Raw genomic sequence first — 23,811 nt, forward strand, 5'->3', positions numbered from 1 at the left:
ATGGACCAGCTATGAATGTCACAACTCTACCACTCCTTCCCTTCTGTACTATTTTACTCTTCCCTTTTCCACATCCAGTGCTCAGCTTCCCATTTCAAGCATTTAAAATTCTTCCTTAGCTGCTGCTTGACTCTTTCTCAATTAGATGTAGTTCAGTCTGCTCACTTCTGAGCTACAGTAAGCTCTATTTTGGGTAAACTATGCAGATTATTCACTAAAAGATTTATTGTCACTGCTTTCTTTTGAACAGTGACGTAGTTCGTGTGGCAGTGTTGATACTAAAATCCTGTCCAAGTTAATGCTCCATTAATGCAACTGTTCACCTTGAGCAATTGCTTTGAGTTTCATGAAGTAAGGCACAATTACCTTTATGTGAAGGGTGAATACATTCTGAGTGAGACTCCAAGAAACTTGGAGATAAAAGCAGAAGATTTTGTTCCCACAGAATTATGACATTGACTTCTGAAACACAAAAGTTGAGTTCAAACACTCCCAAAAAGTAGATGGTTGTAATAGATTGAACAGTGTTCAGAGAAGTGCTGGAATTATAAACACAGGCTCTCCCTGTTCCATTTTATTGAAACTGGGAGTGACAAGTCCACTTTTATAAGGAAGGTCTTCTGCAACCTGACAAGAAATGTGAAGAGTGAATTTGGATCTCCCTTAAGTTAAGGCTCAGACCCTCTGCTTTGTTGCTAAATGACCTGGGGTTACCCTGATGTATCTGCAAATAAGCAGGTGTAGGAGTCTCATTTGCATAGCAAATTCCTTGGCCATGAATTCTCTATGGACAGTGGCATTTTCTTGCTGCTAGCTGCAGGTGTTTGCAGAAAGGTGCTAAAGTGCTGTTCCTTCATCTCCCTCCTGAAGCCTTGTGTGGCTCTGTGCCCATCCATCCCTTTCTGAAACTCAGGAGTTTCAAAGTCCTTGTCATCAGGACAGCTGATTTCTACAAGGCGGTAACTTCCACACTGCTTTGCCTTTACTGTCACAACTGTCTTAAAGGTTCTCCTATGTAAGTTCTTGGACAACCACTAGGTTATACCTGTAAAAACAGAGCATATTGCATGCAGTGAAGAGGTGAATGAGACAATGGGACTGCCACAGCTCCATGTCTCCAGGATGTGCACCCTTCCTTCAATGCCAGCCCTCAGGCCCCTCCATCCAACATGGGCTGGCTGTGCATGGTGGCCCAGCTGGAGAGGCTCTGGGGAGGGGGAGCTGAGGGCTGGAATTTGGGAGAGGATGGATACACCTGGTAGGGGAACATGCCATACTGCACTGAGAAGAGAGAGGATGTCTCAAAGGGGCCAAAAAGTCAACAGCTCTTCCTCTGGAAGAAGCAGGCTTTTAATTATTGCATCCATTTGTGCCAGGAGTGCTGCTGGCAATTCATCATTGTCTTTGTTTATGTATGACCTGGAGATTAAATATGTGTTTAAAATAAAAAGCCACAAGGCCTGATTACAGTGGCCAGCAGCAGCATGAGTGGCTGTGTGTCTGAATCTTTGTAAATCGGTCCTGCCTGCCCCACAGGAGCTGCCATGAGATGAGACAAGGAATGAAATGCTTAGATGTGACAGCTGTGGCTGCATGTTTCTTAAATAATGAATCAGTCACCTAGCCCATGTTCTTCATGTTCCTTGGTTACCAGATAATTTAGAATCATTTTTTAGCACCATTTAGGTGCAAACTCTGGTGTCTGTGGATGATACAGAAGGTGCTAGTCCAGCACACTAACTGGGTTTATGTCCTGGCTAGGACTAGATATTGAACCTAGTGGAGAAATTGTCTGAGTTTATTACTACAGAAGACAAGAGAGCAACTTCTTGTAATTATCCTGTCTCTGGCTAATACTAATTTCTTTTCTGTACTGCTTTCTCTTATTAGTTTGTTTCACAAGGAATTTATTTCTGGAGCAGCTAAGAGGTATCTTCTCCTGACACTTTGTAGGAAATCCTCGAGCTGTGCTCTTAGAAGCACCAACTTATTACCTGAAATTGGTGTTCTGTGAGTGGCCAAATAATAGCCACATATACTTCAAAAGTGGAGTTTTGCTTATCTCTAATCTCCTGGTGGACTTTTGCTCCTGAAATTGATAGCCTGAATGAAAGGGTACAAAGGAAAAAAGGAACCTTCTATTCAAAGTTCTTTGTAGAGATTTGTTTGTCTTTCTCCATTCTTCCTTTCCCAGATGCTTTATCATCTGGAGATCTGTCTTCCTGCCTTTGGGAGAGTACAGTTCATGTTTACACTGTAGTTATTCCTTAACTGTCAGAACTGCTCTGAACTGGTGCAGTGTTTACAAACTGCCTGATGATCAGTGGTTCTTGCTCATGCCATAGGTGAGGAGGATAATAATCAGGATAACATCCTGGGAAGATAGATACAAACTGCACATCCATCTCAGTTGTATTACAGTCCTCAAAAAGGTGGTCACCTACTTGCAGGATATAGATAACACACTGTTTTTGCTGTGATGGGATGGGTAATTTGAAGCATGCCTGCTCTAGAGCCTGAGTCAAGGTCTCTCTTCTGTGATGGTCCCTTTGCATCAGCCTCAGAAACTTGATTTTTCTTTTTAATTTGTTTTGCAGGCTTATTTTTTTCATGTTGTTTCCCTTTGCATGCAGCAGTATGTTGGTGGCAACTGAGGTAGGTTCAGCAGGAGAGGGAAACCCTTGTGAAAAAATCCCAGGAGCACTGCTAGGAGAATAGGCAGCAAGGCATTTCTGCCTCAAGTGCTAACACTGTGTCTCCCTAGAGAATACAGCTGAACTTTTGGGAGCTGGGGAAACATGAGAGCCAGTTTCCTGTTTCAATGGGCTGAGCACAAGGCTCACATTCCCCAGCATCACTCCTGTGCTCTGGTACTCTGTGGCCAGATCTCCCCTGGCTGCTGAGGCAGCTGGAGCATCCTGATGTGTGCAATTCTCAGTTTGAGGTTGAAGCAGCCAGTGAGGGACAGTGCTAATCTCTGTGAGTGGGATGTTTTCATAGGAGGGTTTTGGCCAGCCCTTAGTGATGATCCTTTGGAAGGTGACAGTAGAGTCATCCAAGATTCAGGTAGTGTGTGGCTACTCTGTGAGAATCTGTTAGCCCTGGGTTTCCTCTCCTCAGGGAGCAGCAGCCTTGCATCCCCTCTGGAGAACAGGCTGCAAAGGCAGGTGTGTGCTCTTTGTTACCATCTCATCTTCAGGATCTTGCTGCAGAAACACCTGAAGCCAACAGAAGCTTGTGATTTATTGCTGATTGCAATAGCTATCCTGTGTGGTGCCTGCTGCTGAGAGACTGGGTGCTGGCACAGGGGCACACGAGGGGTGTGCTGGCAGCCCAGTCCTTGCACCCATGATGATGATGATGATGATGTGCTTCATGACTCAGTGCTTCCTGGCTCACAGCTTGAGTCATCTTCTTGGAGGCCACTGGACCTCATAATGAGAAGCTGTCAGGATCCCAGGATTAATTCCAGTGCTTGGAGGTGAGCCACTTACTGCTTTATAATTCTGCTGAATGTCTTGGGCCATTAGTTCAGATATCAACCAGAATAATAAAAGTTAATCTGATGTCGTTTTTCTCGTTTGTGTCTCTGGAGAACAGGAGTAGATTTAGCAGACAAGCAGCCAGTGAAAATGTGTTCTGGAAAATTCCTTTGGGCGGGCAGTTCTTTTAATTTACCTTGTTTTTGTGCTCTGCAGGGAATGTGTATGGGTCATTTGGGCAGTGGAAGGTGACTAATGACTGCTGTGGCAAGTAAATCTGGGGTCTAGAGAGTACAGGTAGTGTTGTCTAAACAATGAAAATTTTATTTAAAATGTCTGTTCACTTTCCTTCTTTGAAGGGTTTCATATCAGTCCAGTTTGGGTAGCACCTGTAACTTACTTTCCCAAGGTGAATATGCTATTGGTCTAGGTATAGAGGACTGTGAATGCTTTAATATGGAGCTAACTTGCTGATTTATTTATTTTTTTACTAACATTTTGGAATATTTATTAATAGATATAAGAATAAGAAAAGTTTAATCCTTCCATTTGAAGACAGCTGGCAGTTGCAAGCCACTGTTGATAGGACTCCCTGAGCCTGTGGGTTCTGGCACATGGGAATTGGGCACTATCACCCCAGGCCAGGCCATTTTTATCCCCTCTGCAGCCACTGGATGGAATTATGATTGCTTTCTTAAGTCAACCAGTTTATGGGGTGTAGTTCCTTTAGTGCTCCCCATTGCCATTTCCCTGTGAGAAGTGAGAATGTTGGGGTCAGTGTCAGACACCTCAGTTGTGCCACAAGGGCAGAGCCTGGATGTTTGCAGTGGAAAGGACCCAGAGGCATCAGCAGTGAGGAACCTGTTCCCTGACCAATATGCAGCCCACCCACCAGGATCTGTGGCACGAAGCAAAGGGCAGAGCAAGAAAAAGACTGAAAGAAAAGTCTGGGGAGGAGAAGGGAGTCCTTACAGAAGGGCAGCTGACAGCCATGTCACCTGCAGGTGTGAGGTGCCAGGGTGAATTTTGAACTGGGACTGACTGAAATGCTCTAAAGCTTGCAAGCACCTCCCAAAAAGTGTCCCCAGTGCTGGCTGGGGAGCGCCAAGGGGGCTGCAGCCACAGAGTGCCCTTTCAGTGGGGTGGGAGAGCCAGGCCTTGGAGCAGCACTTGGCAACATCAGGTTGTGTGTTTCTCCATCAGAAACAGAGCTGTCATCAGCAGGGCCTGCACTAATTGCAGCTAATAATGAGGCAGCAAGAGAATTAGGAATTAGGAACATCTTATCTGCAGCTCTCCTCCCAGGGGCGGGCTGGCTGCTGAGCTGTCCTCCCGTGTGCCTCTCACAGCTGCAATTGGAGCACATCCCTTCCTCCTTACAGGGTCTGGGCCTGTGGGAGTGCATGGACAAGGCACTTGTGCTCATGGGATGGTACTTAACCCACAGCTCTGTTTGGCACTACCCTAAAAACTGCTCTTTGACTCGAATCCTGGAAATATCTGCTGGCAAAGAAGTCACTTCACCCTGTGCTGGTGCCTGATTGTAAGAGATTAAAATAGTTTAGTTTTCTGAAAATGGTATGGTGTTACTGTGTTTATGTTCCAGAAGCCTTGCTGCTCTGTGCCCCTCAGAACAGACCTCTGCCATGGAACTAATCTTTGTGAAAAATTAGCTGACTGGGTTCATGATGCTGCTGGGTAAAAATATGTGATAAATCTATGGTGTCAAACTTCCAGGCTATAGTTAATTTCTGAAATAAAATCTTAAGGCAAGAACAAGCTTTTTGCCCTGAAAAGAAATGTAGCAGTGAAATCCTGGTTCTCCATGGTCATTTGCCATTCCTGCAAGTTTCTGCTGGGCTGGATTAGGTTAGGTTGAGTTAAGCTTCTCTTGAGGATCTCCTCAGACCTGGTGTGCTGGGGCAAAAGTGAGTGTCTTCCCATTCCTCCTCCTCTATCTCTGCAGAGCCCCTTGGGTCTCCAGCAGCCCTGCAGGCTCCAGTAACACTCTGACTCCTTTGGTTTTGGCAGGAAGTCAAAACTCAGGTGGTGGTGCCTAAGGGAGATGGGTGAGTGTGTGGGCAGGGTGTCCATCTAACGCTGTGCAGCTGGAAAACTGCTGCTTTGTGGCACATCCTTCTACCCAAAACCAGTTTTAGTAACATTGTACCTTTGGAAATATGAAGTACAGTTAGTTTCAGAGGAATCTGATATCTGTTTTGAAGCTGGAATCCCCATCTTTCTGAACTGGCTAAAATTTGCTCTCTCTGTTTCTTAACTTGCCTTTTCCTCCCTCTGTCCACAGACACTGGTGCTACCTAATCCTTCAAATACCTTCCTCAAGCACTTCCAGGTGCAGGCTCTGTGTTGCACCCCACAAAATTGCAGTCTAATTCTCGTAAATTAAAATGCAATTAAATAAACCTGTTCTTCCAGTGCAAAACAGGGAGGAAGATGTATCATCTCCTTTTCCTTCTGCCCTTCCCTCGCCTGCCTCTCTTGCCCTGTTGTTTCCATATTGCACAGATTGGCCAGTTCTTCCTGGAATGTGGGAGGATGCTGAAGTGATAAGAAAAGATGAGGAGCTCACCCACATCTGTCAGGGCACTGAAACAACCATGTCCAAGTGCCCAGCCTCTGCCTGGCAGAGCAGGGCTCAGGGGATGCAGAGGGTGAGCTCATCAAGGAGCAGTGCACAGCCCTATCTCTGCTGCTGTTGTGCAGCTTTCTTGGCAGAAAAATGCTGCTGGCACACATCAGTGATTCATAACAAAAGTGTCAGAGCTGGGCTTCTGGGGAGCTTCTCCAGCGACTGGAATGGCCATGAGAGGAGCAGCTTTCCATAAAGAGAAGGCAATACAGGAAGTTAAATGGCCTGTGAGCCTGAGTGCCACATGAACACCTTTTGATGGAAGGTGAGGAGAGTCTCCTCAGAGCAGGCTTCACAGCCACGTGGAAATCCCTGGCTGGAAACACAGATGAGAGGCATGATGCCTGTGAGATGAATTTAGAAGATGCAGTTAGGCTGGAGCATGAGAACAAAAGTCAGTCTTGTCAAGCTGAAGGTATGGCTGAAAATTGACTTCAATAGGTGCAGATACTTATTGGAGAAGCAGGTGTACACTCAACTCTAGAATGGAACAATGGATGTGGTAGAGATTTCATGGAGGAAAAAATGTTGTTTGATATCACAGGTTTGTGACATAGTTCAGTGGTGACAAACCTCTGAAAACTGCCCACAAAATGAATGACATTGTGCAGGACTGTTCCTTCAGCCTTGCTGAAGTGTCACATCTGATTTTTGAGCTCTGTAACTCAAGACAGGCATGTTAGGTGCTGTGTCTGGAAAATGCTCAGTACCCCCTGTAAGAACTACCAGGTGATTAGGGAGTGGAAGAGAGGACAGTTGTGCCATTTTTGGATGCCTGTTACACCCTTCTGTGTCAGCCTTCACAGGGTGGAGACCATTTGTTCCTTGTCTGCAGTAGGTAAGAAAATAACCATAGGTTTCAATTTCAGCAAGAAAGCTTCAAGCTGAGTGGCAGGAGAGCAGAGCACTTGGGGATTGCCTGGAGCAAGCAGTGGAGCTTCCACCTCTGGTTCAGTAAGGACAGGTTAGGCAAACTTCCACCAGCGTGTGGGGTGTAAGCCACCCTTCCTTGGTGGACAAGCTGGGCCAGCCTTGGTTGGGAATGAGAGGCTGTCCTTTCCAGTGGCTGCAGGCATGATCCTTCAAAAGGAAAGAGACTTACTTTGGTTTCTTTAAGGAAGACAACAGAATCAATTTTTCCATCTTTGATTCTTCCTATTAATTGCCTAAACAAATTCCCTGTCAGCTCTAGTCTTATGTTATTCCACTTTAAATGACTTGGCAGATTCTGCTACTTCTATGTGTGTTCCTTCAGCACAAGGAAGGAAGCTAATCATGTTACTTCTAGAGCAAGATACAGAAATAAAACCTGAAATTCAGTCTATCTCCCAACTACTAGGCAGAGTGGAAGGGGAATAATATGAAGATTAAGGGAGCTGGATGTGTCCCCTGTGCTGGTCAACAAGCACTTGCTGCCAGCAGCAGAGCTGGACAAAACGTTATGACATTTAAAGAAGCCTTTCTTGTGGTTTCTGTTTGTCTCTATCTCCACTTTTTTGAGGTTTTGGTTGGCTCTAGGTGTCCCCCCAGCAACACTCTGTAAACCTGGGCAGCTATAGAAAACTGTCTGCCTCGTGTTCTGCAAAGACTGAAAAATTAATTACTTGTTTTAAAGCATTTAAACAGAGTGGGAAGCTGCACATATGTATGAGTTTGGTTAGGTGTATTTTTGATGCCTCAGGGCTCCTGGTGTGCACTTTATGGGCTCTGTGTGCTGATGTCCTGCCCCTGCTGTCTGCTGATATCTCTGCAATGCCTTCCATGGCTGTACTGCTCCTTTGCTGGCTCCTCCTCACCCCACCAGGATGCTGTGCACCCAGCCAGGGGCTCAGGGCCCCACCAGCATCTCCAGGGGAGCACAGCCCCTGTTCCCTGGCCAGCCATTCCTTCCCCATGGAGCAGAGGGTGGCAGTGCTGGGGCTCCAGGGAAGGGGATGCAGAGATGCTGCAGTGGTATTGGCTGCTCCTGGCTGCTTGTTGGATCTCCAGGAAATTCAATGTGTTTGACATGCAGCTGCACAGTTGGATGGAAGACCTGAAGCCTTTGTTAATCATGGGTTTGCTTTTTCCTATTTTCCAAAATCTAATTACCAGCATCTATTTTTTGTTGTTGTTGTGACATGATAGGTTCCTTTTTTAAGTACAGTTAATAAACATGAAGAGATGCAAAACTGTCTGCTTATGCAGAGTACCTCAGTACAGAAGGCTTTTTCCCACTGGTTTTACTCTAAACAGTACAGCCCTATGGGGCAGAATTGTCTGATTTATATTGTCTTTGTGTACAGCAGCATCTAGACTGGAATTTTTGATTTTTTTCTTTTGTGCCTGATTTTTGGTGGCTTCTCTAAATTTAGAACCCCTTTCTTCTACCACATTAAAAAACCTTAAAGTGAAAAGTATGTAATGTGTTAATTAGGGACTTTGGGAGGGAAACTCCTAATCTTTTGCAAGGCAATTCTGTTGGAAGGGGAGCAAGGGACTTCAAGAGCTTCAATTAAACATGTACATCTTCTGAAAGATCCAAAGTAATTGAGAGCTGAGAACAGAGTGCTGGCTAATGGGATCCCTGGGTCAGATCTGAGCCTTGGAAGTCTGATGCTGCACAGCTTGTCTCTAGAGACAGGGCAGGAAAAGCTGGGCCTGTTTTGCTCTCTGACAAGAGGTCTCCTAGAGGAATTGCAAGGAGTAGTATTTCTGCACAGCTACTTTTTTTTCCCCCCTAAAAATACATTTTTAACCTATTATGTTAGTGCCTCAGCTGCTGTTCCTTTGCTTCAGCTTTGAAGGCTAAAGACTACATATATACATCCTTTCTAAAATGAATGATTCCTCCTGTGCTGTGTCATTGTGGGTTATTGTGTCCCCAGGGCCACCACAGTGTTGGTTTGCCCTGCTCTGCTGGCCCTGTAGGAATGTTTTGGGGGTGCTCCCATGCTCCAGGGAGGTTGGGTGGGTGCTGTGGCAGCACCTGGTGTGGGTGACCCCCCTGTGCAGAGGCTGCAGATGTGGGGTGACCTGCAATAGCCATTTTCTGTGCCAATAGCTGCCTAGCTTATTTATGAGACTCATACATCCACGAGAGCTTCTTGTAGTCTGAGCACTTGAGGTTTTTCAAAATAGATATTCTGTAGTTGATGAGAAGGGTCGTTTTGGTGAAATTACCTGTCTTCTGTGTCTGTGAATGTTGAGGCTTATTACATCTTGCTTCTGAAATGCTCTAAAAATTCTGACTTTATCTACAGCCTTAATTGCTGCCCATTAAAACCTCTTTGATCCAGACTGAATAACAATGGAGATGGATGGAGGAGCTGATTTGCTGAGAGGGCTTCAGGCATTGTGGAAGGCATCAGGTCACTGCAGTACATTAAGAATAACCAAGCCTAAAGATAGGAGTTACTTAAAATTAGAGATTGAATAAATTTCTGGGAATGTTAGAAGATGTTAACACAAATAATGGATTTTTCTGCACTGGAGTTAGAATGAGAATAAAAAGGGAAGGCACTTCACAAAGCACTGCACTCTGTTTCTGCAGAAACAGTGGGTGTAGATAGTAAATGTGAGCTAACTGCAGTCTGAAGGTGCATGGAGGAGGTTTGCTGTACTTACACTGCTTTGGGATCACAACAAGTGCAAACATCACTTTTTTACCATGCATTACCAAGCATCAAGTGGAACAGTTCTGTGGCACTCTGTGTGTCTGACATGTGGCTGCTAGCATTGTGTCACAGGCAGGCTGTTTGTCCCCTGCCACACATTGCCTGTGCACACCTGCTGGTGTAGAGTTAAAAAAAAAAAAAGAAGGATTCTACAAACCAAACCAAGTGTGTGTGTGTGATTTCTGGTAGAAAAGGAATGTAAGAAAAAAAGGTTTTAAGAATCATGTTAAAGGACTTGGACCTGCCTTCAGCCTGGGAGTATTTTTTTAACTCTACATTTCTTTTAGAACCTGATAAACCATACTTTTCCCCACAAAACAGTTGCTGGAATTAGGGAGTTTTATCCCTCTATCCCATGAGGTTGCAAGTATGAAAGCATTTCCTTGGGGTATGTCAGGTCCTCTCTGAGTTAAAGCACACAAGCAGATAATTCCCAATGCCTTGGAGATTGGTGCTGGAGTGAGGAGCTAGTGGTGCCAGAAGAGGGCTGTGCTAAGTGTCACCAAACAGTTTCAAGATCTCAGACAGAAGCATTGGAGCTGTTAATTGTGCTGGGGGTGTTTTCTAAGTGGCAGAGAGACTTGAAACACTCAGACTGATTGCTCTGTCATGCAGCCAGCCACAGCAGAGCTGTTTTCCAAGAGGGATGCCAGTAACTCATCTGTGACCTGACTGATAGATGGGGGAACAATCCTCTGACCCTGGCATTTCAAAAAATGTTGACTCATCTTTTCTGTTATTGGTGTAAAAATCAATTCAAGTTGTGGGGTTTTTATGATAATTGAATGGATGCAAGTTCTTTCCATCTTGCTATTGTCATCTCTGTGCAGTTTGCCTCATCTCTGCATTAAAAGCAGATGAAGAGACTGGAACTTCTAATGGCTTTTGCAATGAGTCACAAGTGCATGTCTAGACTCCTTAGACAATTTTTGTTTTCTCACTAGCACATAGGATGAGAGTTTCTCTTTAGTAAACTAGTTACACAGCCAGCTCCAAGAATAACAGTTTTCCTATTCTGAGAGTTTTACAAGCTTATGTCAAAGCTGAATCTTAACTTAGTGTGTCAATGCTGAGACCTTCACCATCCCTTCTCAATTCTCATCTTTAGAAAGTTCTTTCATCTTGTATTTACATAGCCAACGTAAATATTTTCAAATTTTTGGGGAAGATGGAGCGAGATGAGATTGGCTCCTTTGCTCCTCTCCTGAATCAAAACTCCTGTCTGTCTGTCTATCCATCCATCTCCTTATTTCCTGAAGTGACAGGTGTACCTACAAAATGTGATTCACTTGCCTGTTGCTCCTGCTAAAACTGAGGGGCTTCTTAGTGATCCCAAATGGCAGCAGCAGCAGCAAACCTTTTCTAAACTCATTCAACCAGTGGCCAAGGTCATGGCCTAAAAATGTGTGCACTTGTGTGACTTCCCAGCTCTGGAGGGCTGCCTGTCACATTTTGGAAGAGGGAGAACAAGCATGGTAGGTGGGGTACATCTAATGGAATCATCCAGAGACTGAATGAAATTTCATGCTAAATAAAATTAATAAATAAATGCTAAAGTGTTGCTGTTTGCAGTGCATCTACTAGTGATCCTGAGGGCTGCTGTCAGTGGCACCTGGCAGCAAATTTCAGGGACATAATGCAGCAAATTTTTAATTAAGTAGTTCAGTAATTGCAGTTTAAGTTTTTCACCTCAAAATGCACTTCCAGTGAAAGCAGGGGTGGCTTTGTCTACTGATGTAGAAACTTCAAACTTAGCACGTCAATACCTTTTATGAAATACACCTGATTACCCTGGAGGAAAGGCTGATCCCATCTCTGGGAAGTTTTTGTCCATGTGACTCCTACCTTAGTCTGAACAGATTTTTTTCTCTGCAGGAAATGTAGCTGTGCTATCACTACAGTCTTCATTTTAGTATAAAAGTTGAACCTCACTGACACTTTTTATAACAAATTATTTGGTTTGAGGACTTGGAACTGTGGCACTTAAAATGTTATAAGTGTTTGTTGTGTTTTTCTGCTTCACTAAAATGATAAAATTCTCTCATTTCCAGGATTGCACACAGAAGTATATTGTGAAGAACTACTTCTACTACTACTTGTTCAAGTTTTCAGCTGCTTTGGGTGAAGAGATTTTTTATATCACTTTCCTTCCATTTACCTACTGGAATATAGATCACTCTGTGTCTAGAAGAATGATAATTGTTTGGTCTGTAAGTATTTCTGTGATTAATTTAAATTTTAATTCTGTATCCATAGCAAATGAATATTTAAGAACAAGAACAACCCTTCAAACAAGCAAAATCCCTTCAAACAAAAGAAGCACCAACACTGTTTGTGTGTAGCTCATGTTTAGGAAAAAAGGCATTGCAATACTGAGGGAGGAGGCAAGAGCATCATCTGACTCAGGGTTTCTTCATCTCTGCTACATCTTGGACTTTTTTTTTTCAGCACAATCACCAACTGAGCTGCTTTTGATACAGTTTGCACAGAACAGTTGGGAAAACACTTCCTTCCCAATGTGTCATAGTATTTCAGGGATTGTTTTTCATCACTTTAGGAAATCTTTCTCTTATTCTCCTTTATTCTGTGTAATTTCATGTAGTTCTGGCTTGGTTGAAATTACAATAAGCCTGATAGTAAGGGGATATGCAGGCTGCAGTGGAAAAATAACGGGGTGTTTCTGTAGTCACTTGAGGGGGGAAAGATCAGATTGTCTGTGGAAGGCAAAGAGTGGAAAGCATTGATTTTCATTAATATGAGATCATTCACAAATGAACTGACTTCAGCATTGCTTCAGCATGGGTTGGGGTATCCAGAATAATACATTTCCATTGTAGCACTGAAAAAACAGGAGATAACCAGGAATTTTAGGCCAGGACTGGCTGGTCACTGACTGGTGTTATCACTGCCATTGCTCTTCTTGGTATTGATCAGATATTGCTGCCCAAATAAAACCATTTTAGAACAGAGAAGAGAGGTAGGGAGCACCTCTGCCAGATGGCAGAGCCTGCAGCTTTAGTTATCAATCTACACTGATTTTAAGGAACTGAAGCTTGGTAAAAAGTTAAATATGATATCCAAGTTTATTTCTTTACAGTGAAGCTTCTCCATGCTCTAGTCAATTCTAGTTAATAGTATTTTGTCTTTTGACCAAATGATATGGTAAGAAATAATAAAACCAACTTGAATTGGGCCATACACTTCAAATACACCTGGTCTTGGACAGAAGACATCAGTTGCTCTGTGCCAGTAACCTTAGTCAATACATTTTGTAAAGAGAACATGAAAAATAACTTGCAGATGAAATTTAGAAGTAGGTGGACACAATATAACTAGAGCTGGGTTTTGGCCAGCAGTACACCTACAGCTTCTGGAAAAGTGCCACAGAAGATGAAAATTGGTAGTCACTGCCTTCTGGGTTTGTGTATTGCTCAAAAACCTGAGCCTTTGGAGTTCTTTACATGCATTTCTGTAGACTTGCCTTGCCTGTTACTTGCAAGGAGTTCATCTGAGTGTTGGCCAGATCTAATCTGACCTAGAGTATGCAAGCATCTGATATTATGATATTTAATATTATTTTTCACTGACTGAGTTGTGGACTTGCACTTTATACTGAAAAGGGGAAACTCTTTTAAATACGTGAACTTGTGACAATCTGTATTTTTAAAACATTAATTATAGGTAATTGTGAAATGACTAAAAATATCTGTGCAGGCCATGTGTTAATGCTGTGCCATGCTCAGCTGGGAGGATCTCTTGTTGGTGTTGGTCTGTCTAGCAGAGTCATGAAATCCTAGAATGGCTTGGGTTGGAAGGGACCTCAAAAATCACCTATTCCAGGTTGTCCAGCCTGGCCTCAGGTGCTTTGGTCATGGATGTGACACTTGGCTGAGCTGAGCTGGGAAACACCAAGGTGTCAGAGGGACAAAGCTGTGCTTTTAACTTAATTGGGAGAGTTTTGGTGATGGAGTTTTGGAGAAATGCTTCTGGATGCCTGATGATGATGTAGAACTGTGTTAGAGGACAGTGAAAATCCAGGCAGCCTGATAGTCTCTGACAACAGCTGTGAGTGGAGGGCTGGGAAGAATTGCAGCACACAGGCATGTTCTGCAGAGCTCTCTCATCCATCTGGGGAGAGGAGCTGGTATCAAAGGCAGAGCCCTAAGGGAAAGGTGGGAGTAGCTCCCTTTAGAGGGGGTGCTCAGGATGAGGGGAGGGTGTTAGATTGATGTGAAGCTCTTCAGCAGGGAGAGGGAGAGGACCAGCAATGGCTCTCAAGAGCCTGGGGCAAAGCACATGGATGTGTTGGGAGCATGGCTGGCAGGATGATGGAGACACAGGGGGTGACACCCCTGGCCAGGAGAAGTGACTGCAGAAGTGGTGCTGAGGGTGGTACTTTTTGTACTGTTTCCCACTGAAACCTGTGGGTTTCTGCTGCAAGGTGGAAATAACAGTGTTAGTGTCTCAGGATGAATCAGGAGAGTTTCTTCCCTTAAAAATTAAAGCAGCATTAATGCTGTTTACAAAGACTTCCTGCCATCTTATCTGTAATAGTTTATGTGGAGCCAGTCACCCCCATTTGAGAAAGATAATTTCAGACTGGAGCAGGGCCAGGGATGATTAAAGAACAGACTATTTTCTGGGCAGAGACTGAAAGCTTAGATAAATCCTTAGCAAAATGAAGTTGGAGAGAGAATGGGGCTGGCTGCAAAAACCATGGGAAGGAAGGAGCTTCTTAAAATAAAACTACAGTCACAAGAAGAAACATGCATAAGGCAGTCATAAATAATTTCAGTTGAAGCCAAAGGTTGTGAAATAGCTCTAGAAGGGTGAAGGGCAGAAATAAAAATTACAAAGAGTTTATTTCAGCAGCAGCAGAGGAGTGGACTTGGAACCCTGGGATGTCTTCCCCAGCCCTGGGTGCCCAGAGCCAGCTGCTTGTGCTTTTCTGTGCAGGTGGAGGGCTGTGGGAAATGCATGGGGCATTGCCTCTGAGGATTCAGTGTAGAGCAGGCTTTAGCTTCTCCTTTGTGGACAGATGGAGGAAATAATGTATAAAACCTCTGAGCAAGGTGCTGAGTCAGTAATGAAGGTGCTCTGGTGTCTTTGCTTCTCTTCTCCAGCAATTTGAAGTAAACACTCTTGAAGCTGCACAGCTGCACAGGCCAGGCTTTGATGCCTGTGTCTCTTGCAATTTCAGCCACAAAGTGCAGAGATGAAAAATACTTCACACAGTCCCCAAAAGTACTTTAAATTTACTGCACATCTCAACTAGAGAGATGAAAGCTCACTATGCTTCTGGCTTTTTTGTTTTGTTTTGTTTTTTACTTTTTGCACTGCTTCAGATTTGAAATCTTTATTTTGGTGTGGAATTTCAAAGGCAGAGACCTGGAAAAAAACCTTACTGTTTCAGTTTGCTATTCAGCACACCTGGAAATCTCTTCTTTTCTGGTTTTTTTTTCTTCAGGTCACATCTCTTTATAGCCTATAAAACTTTAATTTATGCAATGTAAATAAGAGCTGGCCAGCATGGACTTTGTTGGGGCAGGTGTGGAACTTTTGGCATGTGACAGTGATAAGCTACTGACTCAGGGCAGGTGGCAGCTCAGCAGGAAGGCAGAGTTTGGGTGTGTGGTGATGCCAGGCTGGGTCTGCCCCGGGGCAGGGACATCTTCAGCAGCTCTGAGAAGGTCCTGGGTCTGAACCCAAGCTCAGAACCCACAGTTCAGCTGTCCATCCTGCTTTTCAGAGGAACAGCTTTCTGAAGGCTGTCAGCACTCAGCTACTCAGCAGTGATGAGCTCTGAACTCCCTCTCAGGGCAACCAGGAGTTTCCTCATCAGCAGGAGTTTACCTGCAACTGTGATGCCACTGATACTGCTGTGCAGTGACTGAAAACACACTTGAAAGCAAACTTTGGGATTAACAATTCTTATATTTATTAGTCTTAGCACCTTTGCAACACTTCACTGAAGCAAGCCTGGAGCTGCTGACAAACACGGTCACTTGAAAGCCAAGCTCTTTAAAGCCCCAAATATTGCACTGCACAAGAGCATGTAGAACTGTATTCAGACACATAAATAATTACATGTCAGAATACAAAAAATAATGGTGTGTGCAAGTTGATAAAGTGTTGATTGAAAGGGAATTTTGCAAGAGCTGGTAGCTGTACTCCACCCTAGAAGAAGAAGTGCCAATTAGGCTTTCATAACTGAGACAAGCTGTGAATCATTTAAGGTGAAGTTTAAATTGGAAACCTTTTGTATTTCAATAGAACTTCTAGGTGTAACATTTGCCAGTTTTAGATGTTAGATGACAAACCAGATCAACGTGACAGTACTTTTCCCTGCTACCAGGAGCTAAATTTCCTTCTCTAAGCCCATTATAAGATAGATTATAGATTTTGTCTAGAGACAGAGTGACTGTGTTAGGGTGTTGGCTGGTTGTGCTTCTGGAGGTTTGAAGTTCTACTAATCTTGTTCTGGTTTTGTATTTCTGAAGCCTGAATTGAGACAGTCCTCCTTCCTTATATGCGCACACACATACATATATATTATATAACATATATATAACATATATATATAACATATATATATAACATATATATATAACATATATATATAACATATATATATAACATATATATATAACATATATATATAACATATATATATGACATAACATATACACATATTTATAACATATACACATATATGCATAATATATATATTTTATATATATATGCACACACACACACACATATATATATATGATATATGGGTTTGCTCATCCCACCAGCTGAATGCCACCTTGAATGTCCCATTGACCCTGGCCAAACCCTTGGTAAATGTGAGAAGTTCCTGGGCAGCCAGCACAGGGTTGATGTGTTTTCTGGGAAACAATACCCATGCTGGAAATGGCAGGTGCTGGAGCTCTAGGAGAGCCAGGAACCCTCTCCCCCAGGGTGTGTGTGCCTCGAGGAGGATCTCTGCTGTTGGCACATGGGAGCAGCCTGGTGCTCCAGGATGGAATGGGGAGCAGGACACGAGCTGAGGGTGGCTTAGAGCCCCAGGCTGGCATTTTCTGGGGCTCCTCTGCTCTGCTGGGCTTCCTCCACCTGGGCTGCTGCCAGGGCAAGGGGCCAACAGTGCTGCTCAGTGACTTTCATGGTGTGACTTTCATGGTGTGACTTTCATGGTGTGACTTTCATGGTGTGCTTTCCTGAAGCCAAGCCCTAGTTCTTGGGGTTGGAGGAGTCCCTCCACAAAAACCTGCTCTTCCTTGTCCTGTTCCTCTTTCCCTCTGAACCAAGTGATGCTGGAGGGACACAGTCACAGCTAGTATCTGCTGCAGTGTTTATCTGCTCACATAACCTGGGGGATGCTGAGAATAGAACAGTGCAGGCTGGGTGCTTGGCTTAATTTCTGTATGGTAAATCAAAGTCACGCCTGCCTTGGCAACCACATACAGTCTTTACTTCTGCTTGACTAATCTGCAAATGTTTATTAATAGTGCATCCTTCTTTTTTTCTTCAGTATGCTTGGTCACTCCTCATCAATGCACAGTGCTTGTGAAAGAGACCCAAAGTAACATCATTTTCAAACTGTAAATTTCCTTTCTGGGAAGATGACATATTTCTGCAGGCCAGAGTTTCTAGAGGCAGGTTATAGAGTTTCTATTTTGGAGCTGAACCAGCAGATTCAAAGTCAGGCTGTCACACTGTAAGCCAGTGCTATTTGACCCCATGTCTTCTCTAGAATTTTGTCTTGTCCTTTTAATACATCAATAACGAAGATAAGGACTGCTGCAAAATCAGAAGTTGAAAACAAAAATTATATGTTTCCCCTTTGCTAGCTGAAATATTACAGAATACAAAAGGAATTGCTCCTCCTGACCTTCATATGCCAGTGTGAGGGCCAGGTGTGTCCATCCTGTGCAGAGGCTGCAGCAGGGCAGGGATGGATAGGATACACACACAGCACACCTGCAGCACTGGGCAGGCTTCTCCATCCTGCCAGGCTCAGGGCTGGGCAGCTGCATGGGAATGTTCCAAATTGCACCCTGTGGTAGTACTGCCATGCCTCTGCTCAGGGAACTGGCTCAGTTGTGTCTGTCTGCTCCACACTGTCTGCACTGTGGTGGTAAATCTGCTTCCAGAGCTCTTGCTTCCTGCCATGGGAGTGATGCATGTGAGGAGGGGAAACCACAGCAAATGCCAGACAACACCTGCAGGTGGGAAAAACCTCCTCTTAGATGGCTGACTTACACACCAGAGGAATGGGAATGTCAGGGAAACAGGTCACTTCATGGCATCAGAGGAGGGGAGCAGCCCCTCACCCCAGAGGGATCTCCTGCAGATGTTGGAACAAATGACTAGGTATCCACACCTGTGTGGATGCTAATGCTCAAATTTGCTTCTGTAGCTGTTCACTAAAGCAAGATCTGTTAAAAATGCAAAGATAGGTTTGTCTTTTTTATTCTGATGCAAAGGCTCAGGTGAAGAGGTATTTTTGGATACAGACCATATATATGACTCAGAGCAAATAAGAGGAAGCTCTCAGAAAAAGACTACAGAGGCTGTCTTGCTGCTATAGCAACTGCCAATTGCCTTTGTGTAGTAAAATGCAATGCTGTTCACACAAAGTGGTGATAAAGCCTTGCCTTTCCTTCACCTGGAGTCCTGGATTACTGTAAAGGGTTCCTACTGCCCTCAGCACAGGCCAGCCCAGCTGTAGTGGGAGGCACCAGAGTTTGAGGAAGGTCTTGGTTTAAGTTGCTTACAGTTTTTGGAGTTTTTTGTTTGGTCGGTTTTTTATTGATGCTTACATTTGTTGCAAGGATTTAACCAGGAAGAATTCAGAGTGGTTTGCATTGGGAGAACACGGATGTGCATGAGAGAAGGGCAGGGGTGGGCACTGCTGGGTGGGTCCCACCAGTGCAGCTCCTGCCCTGCTCTGGGGCACAGGGCTGTCCCCAGGGAGGGCACCCCACTGCCCAGGGCAGGCAGGGCTGCCAGAAGCTCTGTGTGCTGTGAGCAGAGAGCCTGGGCAGTGCTGTGCTCCTGCAGCCTGGCAGTGCCTGGCATTCCCTGGGCAGTGCCTGGCATTCCCTGGGCAGTGCTGTGCTCCTGCAGCCTGGCATTCCCTGGGCAGTGCCTGGCATTCCCTGGGCAGTGCTGTGCTCCTGCAGCCTGGCAGTGCCTGGCATTCCCTGGGCAGTGCCCTTCCCCCGTGGGGTGCAGGTGCCCCAGAGCAGCCCCACCTGTGCAGGTGCCTTTAGCAATGTGCACCTGCAGTCATTGTCTTGGGAGCCTGCCAGTTCAGCTGCTGGGGGTGTTTTACCCCACCCACAAGCGCTGCTCCTGCCACATAATTCAGCACAATGTGTGTACAGTCACGGCACCCAGATAAACTGAAGGCAAAGGTCTGGTGGTAGAAAGATCAGTGCTTAGTCTGAGCATATTCTGGAGTCCCCTGCATGTTTTATGAAGGTGGTCTCAGCTCTCCTTACCATCTATACAATGTGTTTCTAAAAAGTAGAAGGGTCAGAATTGAATCAGGGATGCCAAGAAGGGGAGGGTGCTGTGAGGATGCCTGGTATTTTCACTTACCCATCCCACCCCCTGAATTCAGCCTGTTTTTCACCATCCCAGGAGTCCTAGCATAGCCTTCATTTTTGAGATGACTCATTTCCTTTTCTGCAATGCTCTTACGTTCTAGTACTAATAATACTTCCACAAGTGGAAGTCGTTATTATGGAGGACTGCTGATAAACTGGCTCATCCTACCTTGCCTCTCAGATGGTATCACAAATGGCAGCCTCAATGTTTTATGTTCTGCCCGAGAGAGTAATTTTTCTTTCAGCCCTGGAATTTAATTAACTTCCAAACATGTGCCTGCATCCATTTGGAAACTGATGGCATTAACTAAATAAACCCACACAGTAGGTTTTTCAGAGATGTTTGTTCCTTGAGCTGTTGTTTGTTGTGAGCAGTCTGGGGCAGGGTATTCACTGCCTTCCCTGTGCTGTGTGTGTCCCACCTGCTGCTGATAATAAGGCAGTAATGTGATTCACAGGATGAGGGATAAAGGCTGCAAAGGCACCAGCAGTCACTTTTCCAGGCTCTGGTGCTGGCAGTAAGTCTAGAACTCTCTGGTGTGTGCTTTGCTGTAGAGAGAAGGATGAAAGAATGTGGCTGGCTTTTTCCTGGTCCTGACTTGTGAATCCTGAATTCTGCCATCTTTCTTTTAATATGAAACTGGTTTTTGGATGGCTGATGGGAGAGAGAGGGATGCAATGTGCCTGGTGACAAATGTGGCAGTGGGTGATTGTGTTGCTGTTCCAGCATATGGCCAACACCAGTAGCAAGGGAAGGATTATATGTTATTTTAAGCTCCCTCTTTTGCTGGTGGAGGCATGAGAAGCAGAAGAGTGAGCTGTCTCACACAGCAGCTGAGCTTTCATGGTAGACACCAGTTAACCTGATTTTTGTATTAAAAAAAAAGGAAAAAGATTTGCTTGGCTTTGTTTTAAAGAGCCTCCTCCGCCCATGTGTGGCCACATTACCTAAAGGGAGGGAGGAAGACTACAAGAGAAAGCAAATACATCCTACAGGGGCAGCCTGGTTAATTTCTCTCAGGTGTCCCTACTGTGGGGAGCTGGGCAGGAGAACTGGTACCTCATGTTGCTTGTCCAGTTTTCCCTCTGCTGCCTCTGTGAGGATGCCGAGGCTGTCATTTAATAACCACGGGGGTGGTGCATCCCAGCAGGGCTCCTGCAGCACTGGGAGGAGTGGGAGCTGCTGGAATGGGGGAGCTGGGGCTGGACACGGCTGGGCAAGGCTGTGATTCAAAGGTGGGGGTGGAAAAATATCTCTTATGGCTGTTTTCTTTGCTGGAGAGGGGTTGTAAGGGATAGAGAGGAAACTTAAACTTCTCTGGCATGGAGTGGGAGCCAGCTGTCTGTCTCACACTGTCCTGTATTGCTGAATCTCATCAGCCAACCCTCCTTTTGGTCCCTCTTCTGCTCAGGTTACCACACAGAGCAGCAAAACAGCCACTTCCTTTGCTGGCTGGGCTAATGGAAACCCCTTTAATAATTCAGAGGATAAGTTCTCCACTTGGAGGGTGGATCCTGCAGGAAAAAGCACAGAAATACGGGCGGCTCTTGGGTGGGCTGCATGGGGATTGCCTGTGCTGACTGACAGCCCTGTGGCCTTTCCTGTCCCCAGATAGTGATGTACATAGGCCAGGTCTCCAAGGACATCCTCAAGTGGCCTCGTCCCCTGTCACCACCTGTCGTGAAGCTGGAGATGAGGACGAATGCAGAGTATGGGATGCCTTCCACCCACGCCATGGCAGCCACAGCCATCTCCTTCTCCTTCTTCATTGCCACCATGAACCAGTACAAGGTAGGGGTACAAAAAGAGAGCAGCAGAAGGAAAAAGAAAATACATTAAAAAAAAAGAAAAGCCTGTGTCTGCTTTCAGCAAGCCACATAAACCTTGCAAATCCAAAGGTGTTGCTACTTCCAGAGGAGTTCCATATTTGTTTTCACAGATGTGTGTTTTTCCCTGTGCTTACCTGTAGCTGGTCAATAATAGACACAAAAAGAAATTTAGTGGAAATGTCCCTTTTTTTTGCATGCACTCCTCTCAGAGCTGCTGGCAGGCTGCACTGCCCTGCTGTGGTTTGGTGGGGTCACTGTGTTTTGCACATGGGGTGACCATGGAGGAAGTTGCCTGGCTGCCAGCATTTTGTGCTCACCCCATGCCCACCAAGTCACTGCTGCACACAGGTACAGTGCTGACTCCCAGGGAAGCCAAAGGAGTTCTGTGTCATATGATTTCTGCATGAGAGGAAAGGAATCCTTGGAAATCCCCTGGCTCTAACCTGTGTTAGACTAACAGCACACAACTTGAGTGGAAAGCCTGCTTTTGCCAGAGGAGTAACAGCAACCTCACTGCACTGCAGGTGTAGGCTGCCTGGGGAATTCTCATCATTTTTCCCCATCATTTTCCTAAAAGGTTTATTTCCTGGAAACTCATTTCTCCATGTGATTATTATCATTCCATTTAAAGAATCCAAGCCTGTGTTTCCTGTATTCTAGCAATAATAACTTCCTGGCTGCATTGTATTTAAGAATGTTTCTCAATCCTCTCAAGGTACAAACCCTTGAAACCAAGAGGGCTCCTGCACAAGGAGCCATAAGAGGCTATATTTGTCAGCCCTGGAAGGTCAGACCCATCCCATGTGTCAAAGCTGCCAAGAAGACCTGTTCAGCATCACCTTCTCACTCCACTAGTGACCAGTGGGACATGCAGCTCATTACAGGCTGTCCTCTGCTTCTTGGAAACTGCCATGAAACAATAAAACTGCTGTCAAATAATTAAATGGCTTAATTGCCTCTATTAAGATGGAAAAATCTCCCAGTACATTATGCTATCTTCTCAAGATGCCCTAATCATCAATTACTGATCTGGACTAGCTCCCAGGCTGCCTGCTGAGGGAGGAGTCAAGTGGGTGTAAATGCTCCAAAGGTTTAGAGAAATGAGGAAAAAGAATGTTTTGTGAACTGGGAGTGACATCTGCAGCTGGGTCTGAGCTCTCTATTCAGGAGGCTGCAGTATGCCAGGGGAAAGGGTCAGAAGAGAGCTGTTATGCTTAGAATTTCCACAGAAGCATTTTTGTGTTGACCTGTGGTCACCCGTGTCAGTCGTCAGCCTCTGGCAGAAGATGGGGACTTTGTGTCAAACTGGATGAATTAATTGCATTTATTTATTTATATTTTGAGTTGGTTTATTTTTTACAGAAAAATCTCCCTTATGGACTGGGAGGAGCCCAGCAGCCCACTCAGTTTCAGGGTTTCAATGAGTGGATTAAGGGCTAATATGTTAAGCTTACTCTTTACCAAATGTGGGTTTTATAATTTTTAAATATTGATTTATTTAAATGCTTCTTTCCATGTTTTTAGGCTGCTCAGAGAGGATATTAAGCAAAAACAGCTTCACGAGAAGATGATTAAACCTTTAAGTGTCACGGGGAAGAGCAGTCCTGCCTGCTCTAATAGCTGGATTGTGGTTTCAGCCCAGACATTGATTCTCCCCACCCAGCCCACTGCTCCAGGACTATTGATCACTCCTGGTCAGACCCTGCAGCTGTCACAATCCCCTTGGCTGAGCTGAGACTGCAGTGCTACCTCAGGCATGGCTTGTACAACATGCTGTGCCTTTTTCCTTAAGCTTTTTAACACTGACGTGGTTTTTGCAGACAGATATTGTAGGAAACAATCCTGCAAATAGCATCTATTTCCCATATTTCTCCCCAGTGAGACCAGATCTTGCAGAAGCAGGCACCACAGGCAGTGAAATGACCTTCTAGCAGGTTGTGTATTGATTGAAGGGGGGCTTTGTCTGAGGTCACGTTAATCTCTTGAGGAAAGTACAGGAGCCTGTACCCAGTACAAGACTCTTATGTCAGTCCAGTTGGTTTAATGGGTGTGTTCAATTTTTTTCCCTTTTCACAGTATCCATTGGAGCTGGGCCTGGTGGCAGCGTTGGTGTTCTCCACGTTGGTGTGTCTGAGCAGGCTCTACACAGGGATGCACACAGTCCTGGTAAGGATGTGCCTCCAGCCCGGCTGCCCTGCAGCAGCTCCGCCTGCCGCTGCTCGGGGGATGGGTGAGCTGAGCTGGCCGTGCCACCAGGGCAGCAATGGGCTGTGCTCCGGGTTCGGGGATGGGTGAGCTGCCCTGGCCATGGCAATGAGCTGTGCGCTGGGTTCAGGGATGGGTGAGCTGCCTTGGGCACAGCAATGGGCTGTGCTGGGTTCGGGGATGGGTGAGCTGCCCTGGCCATGGCAATGAGCTGTGCTCCGGGTTCGGGGATGGGTGAGCTGAGCTGGCCGTGCCACCAGGGCAGCAATGGGCTGTGTGCTGGGTTCGGGGATGGGTGAGCTGCCCTGGGCACAGCAATGAGCTGTGCTCCGGGTTCGGGGATGGGTGAGCTGCCCTGGGCACAGCAATGA

General features: G+C 45.3%; 1 protein-coding gene across 1 annotated transcript in view; it reads left to right on the top strand.

The window, feature by feature from the left end:
* SGPP2 (sphingosine-1-phosphate phosphatase 2) overlaps positions 1–23,811 on the top strand; it is a 33,681-nt gene that overhangs the window by 1,253 nt on the left and 8,617 nt on the right. The window contains exons 2-4 of the mRNA XM_056499165.1: positions 11,840–11,998; positions 21,018–21,197; positions 23,312–23,401. Of these exons, the coding sequence (XP_056355140.1) occupies positions 11,840–11,998; positions 21,018–21,197; positions 23,312–23,401 (429 nt within the window). The remainder of the gene's footprint in view (positions 1–11,839; positions 11,999–21,017; positions 21,198–23,311; positions 23,402–23,811) is intronic.

The sequence above is a fragment of the Oenanthe melanoleuca genome, chromosome 9, assembly GCF_029582105.1.
Source record: "Oenanthe melanoleuca isolate GR-GAL-2019-014 chromosome 9, OMel1.0, whole genome shotgun sequence".
Classification (NCBI taxonomy): Eukaryota; Metazoa; Chordata; class Aves; order Passeriformes; family Muscicapidae; genus Oenanthe; species Oenanthe melanoleuca.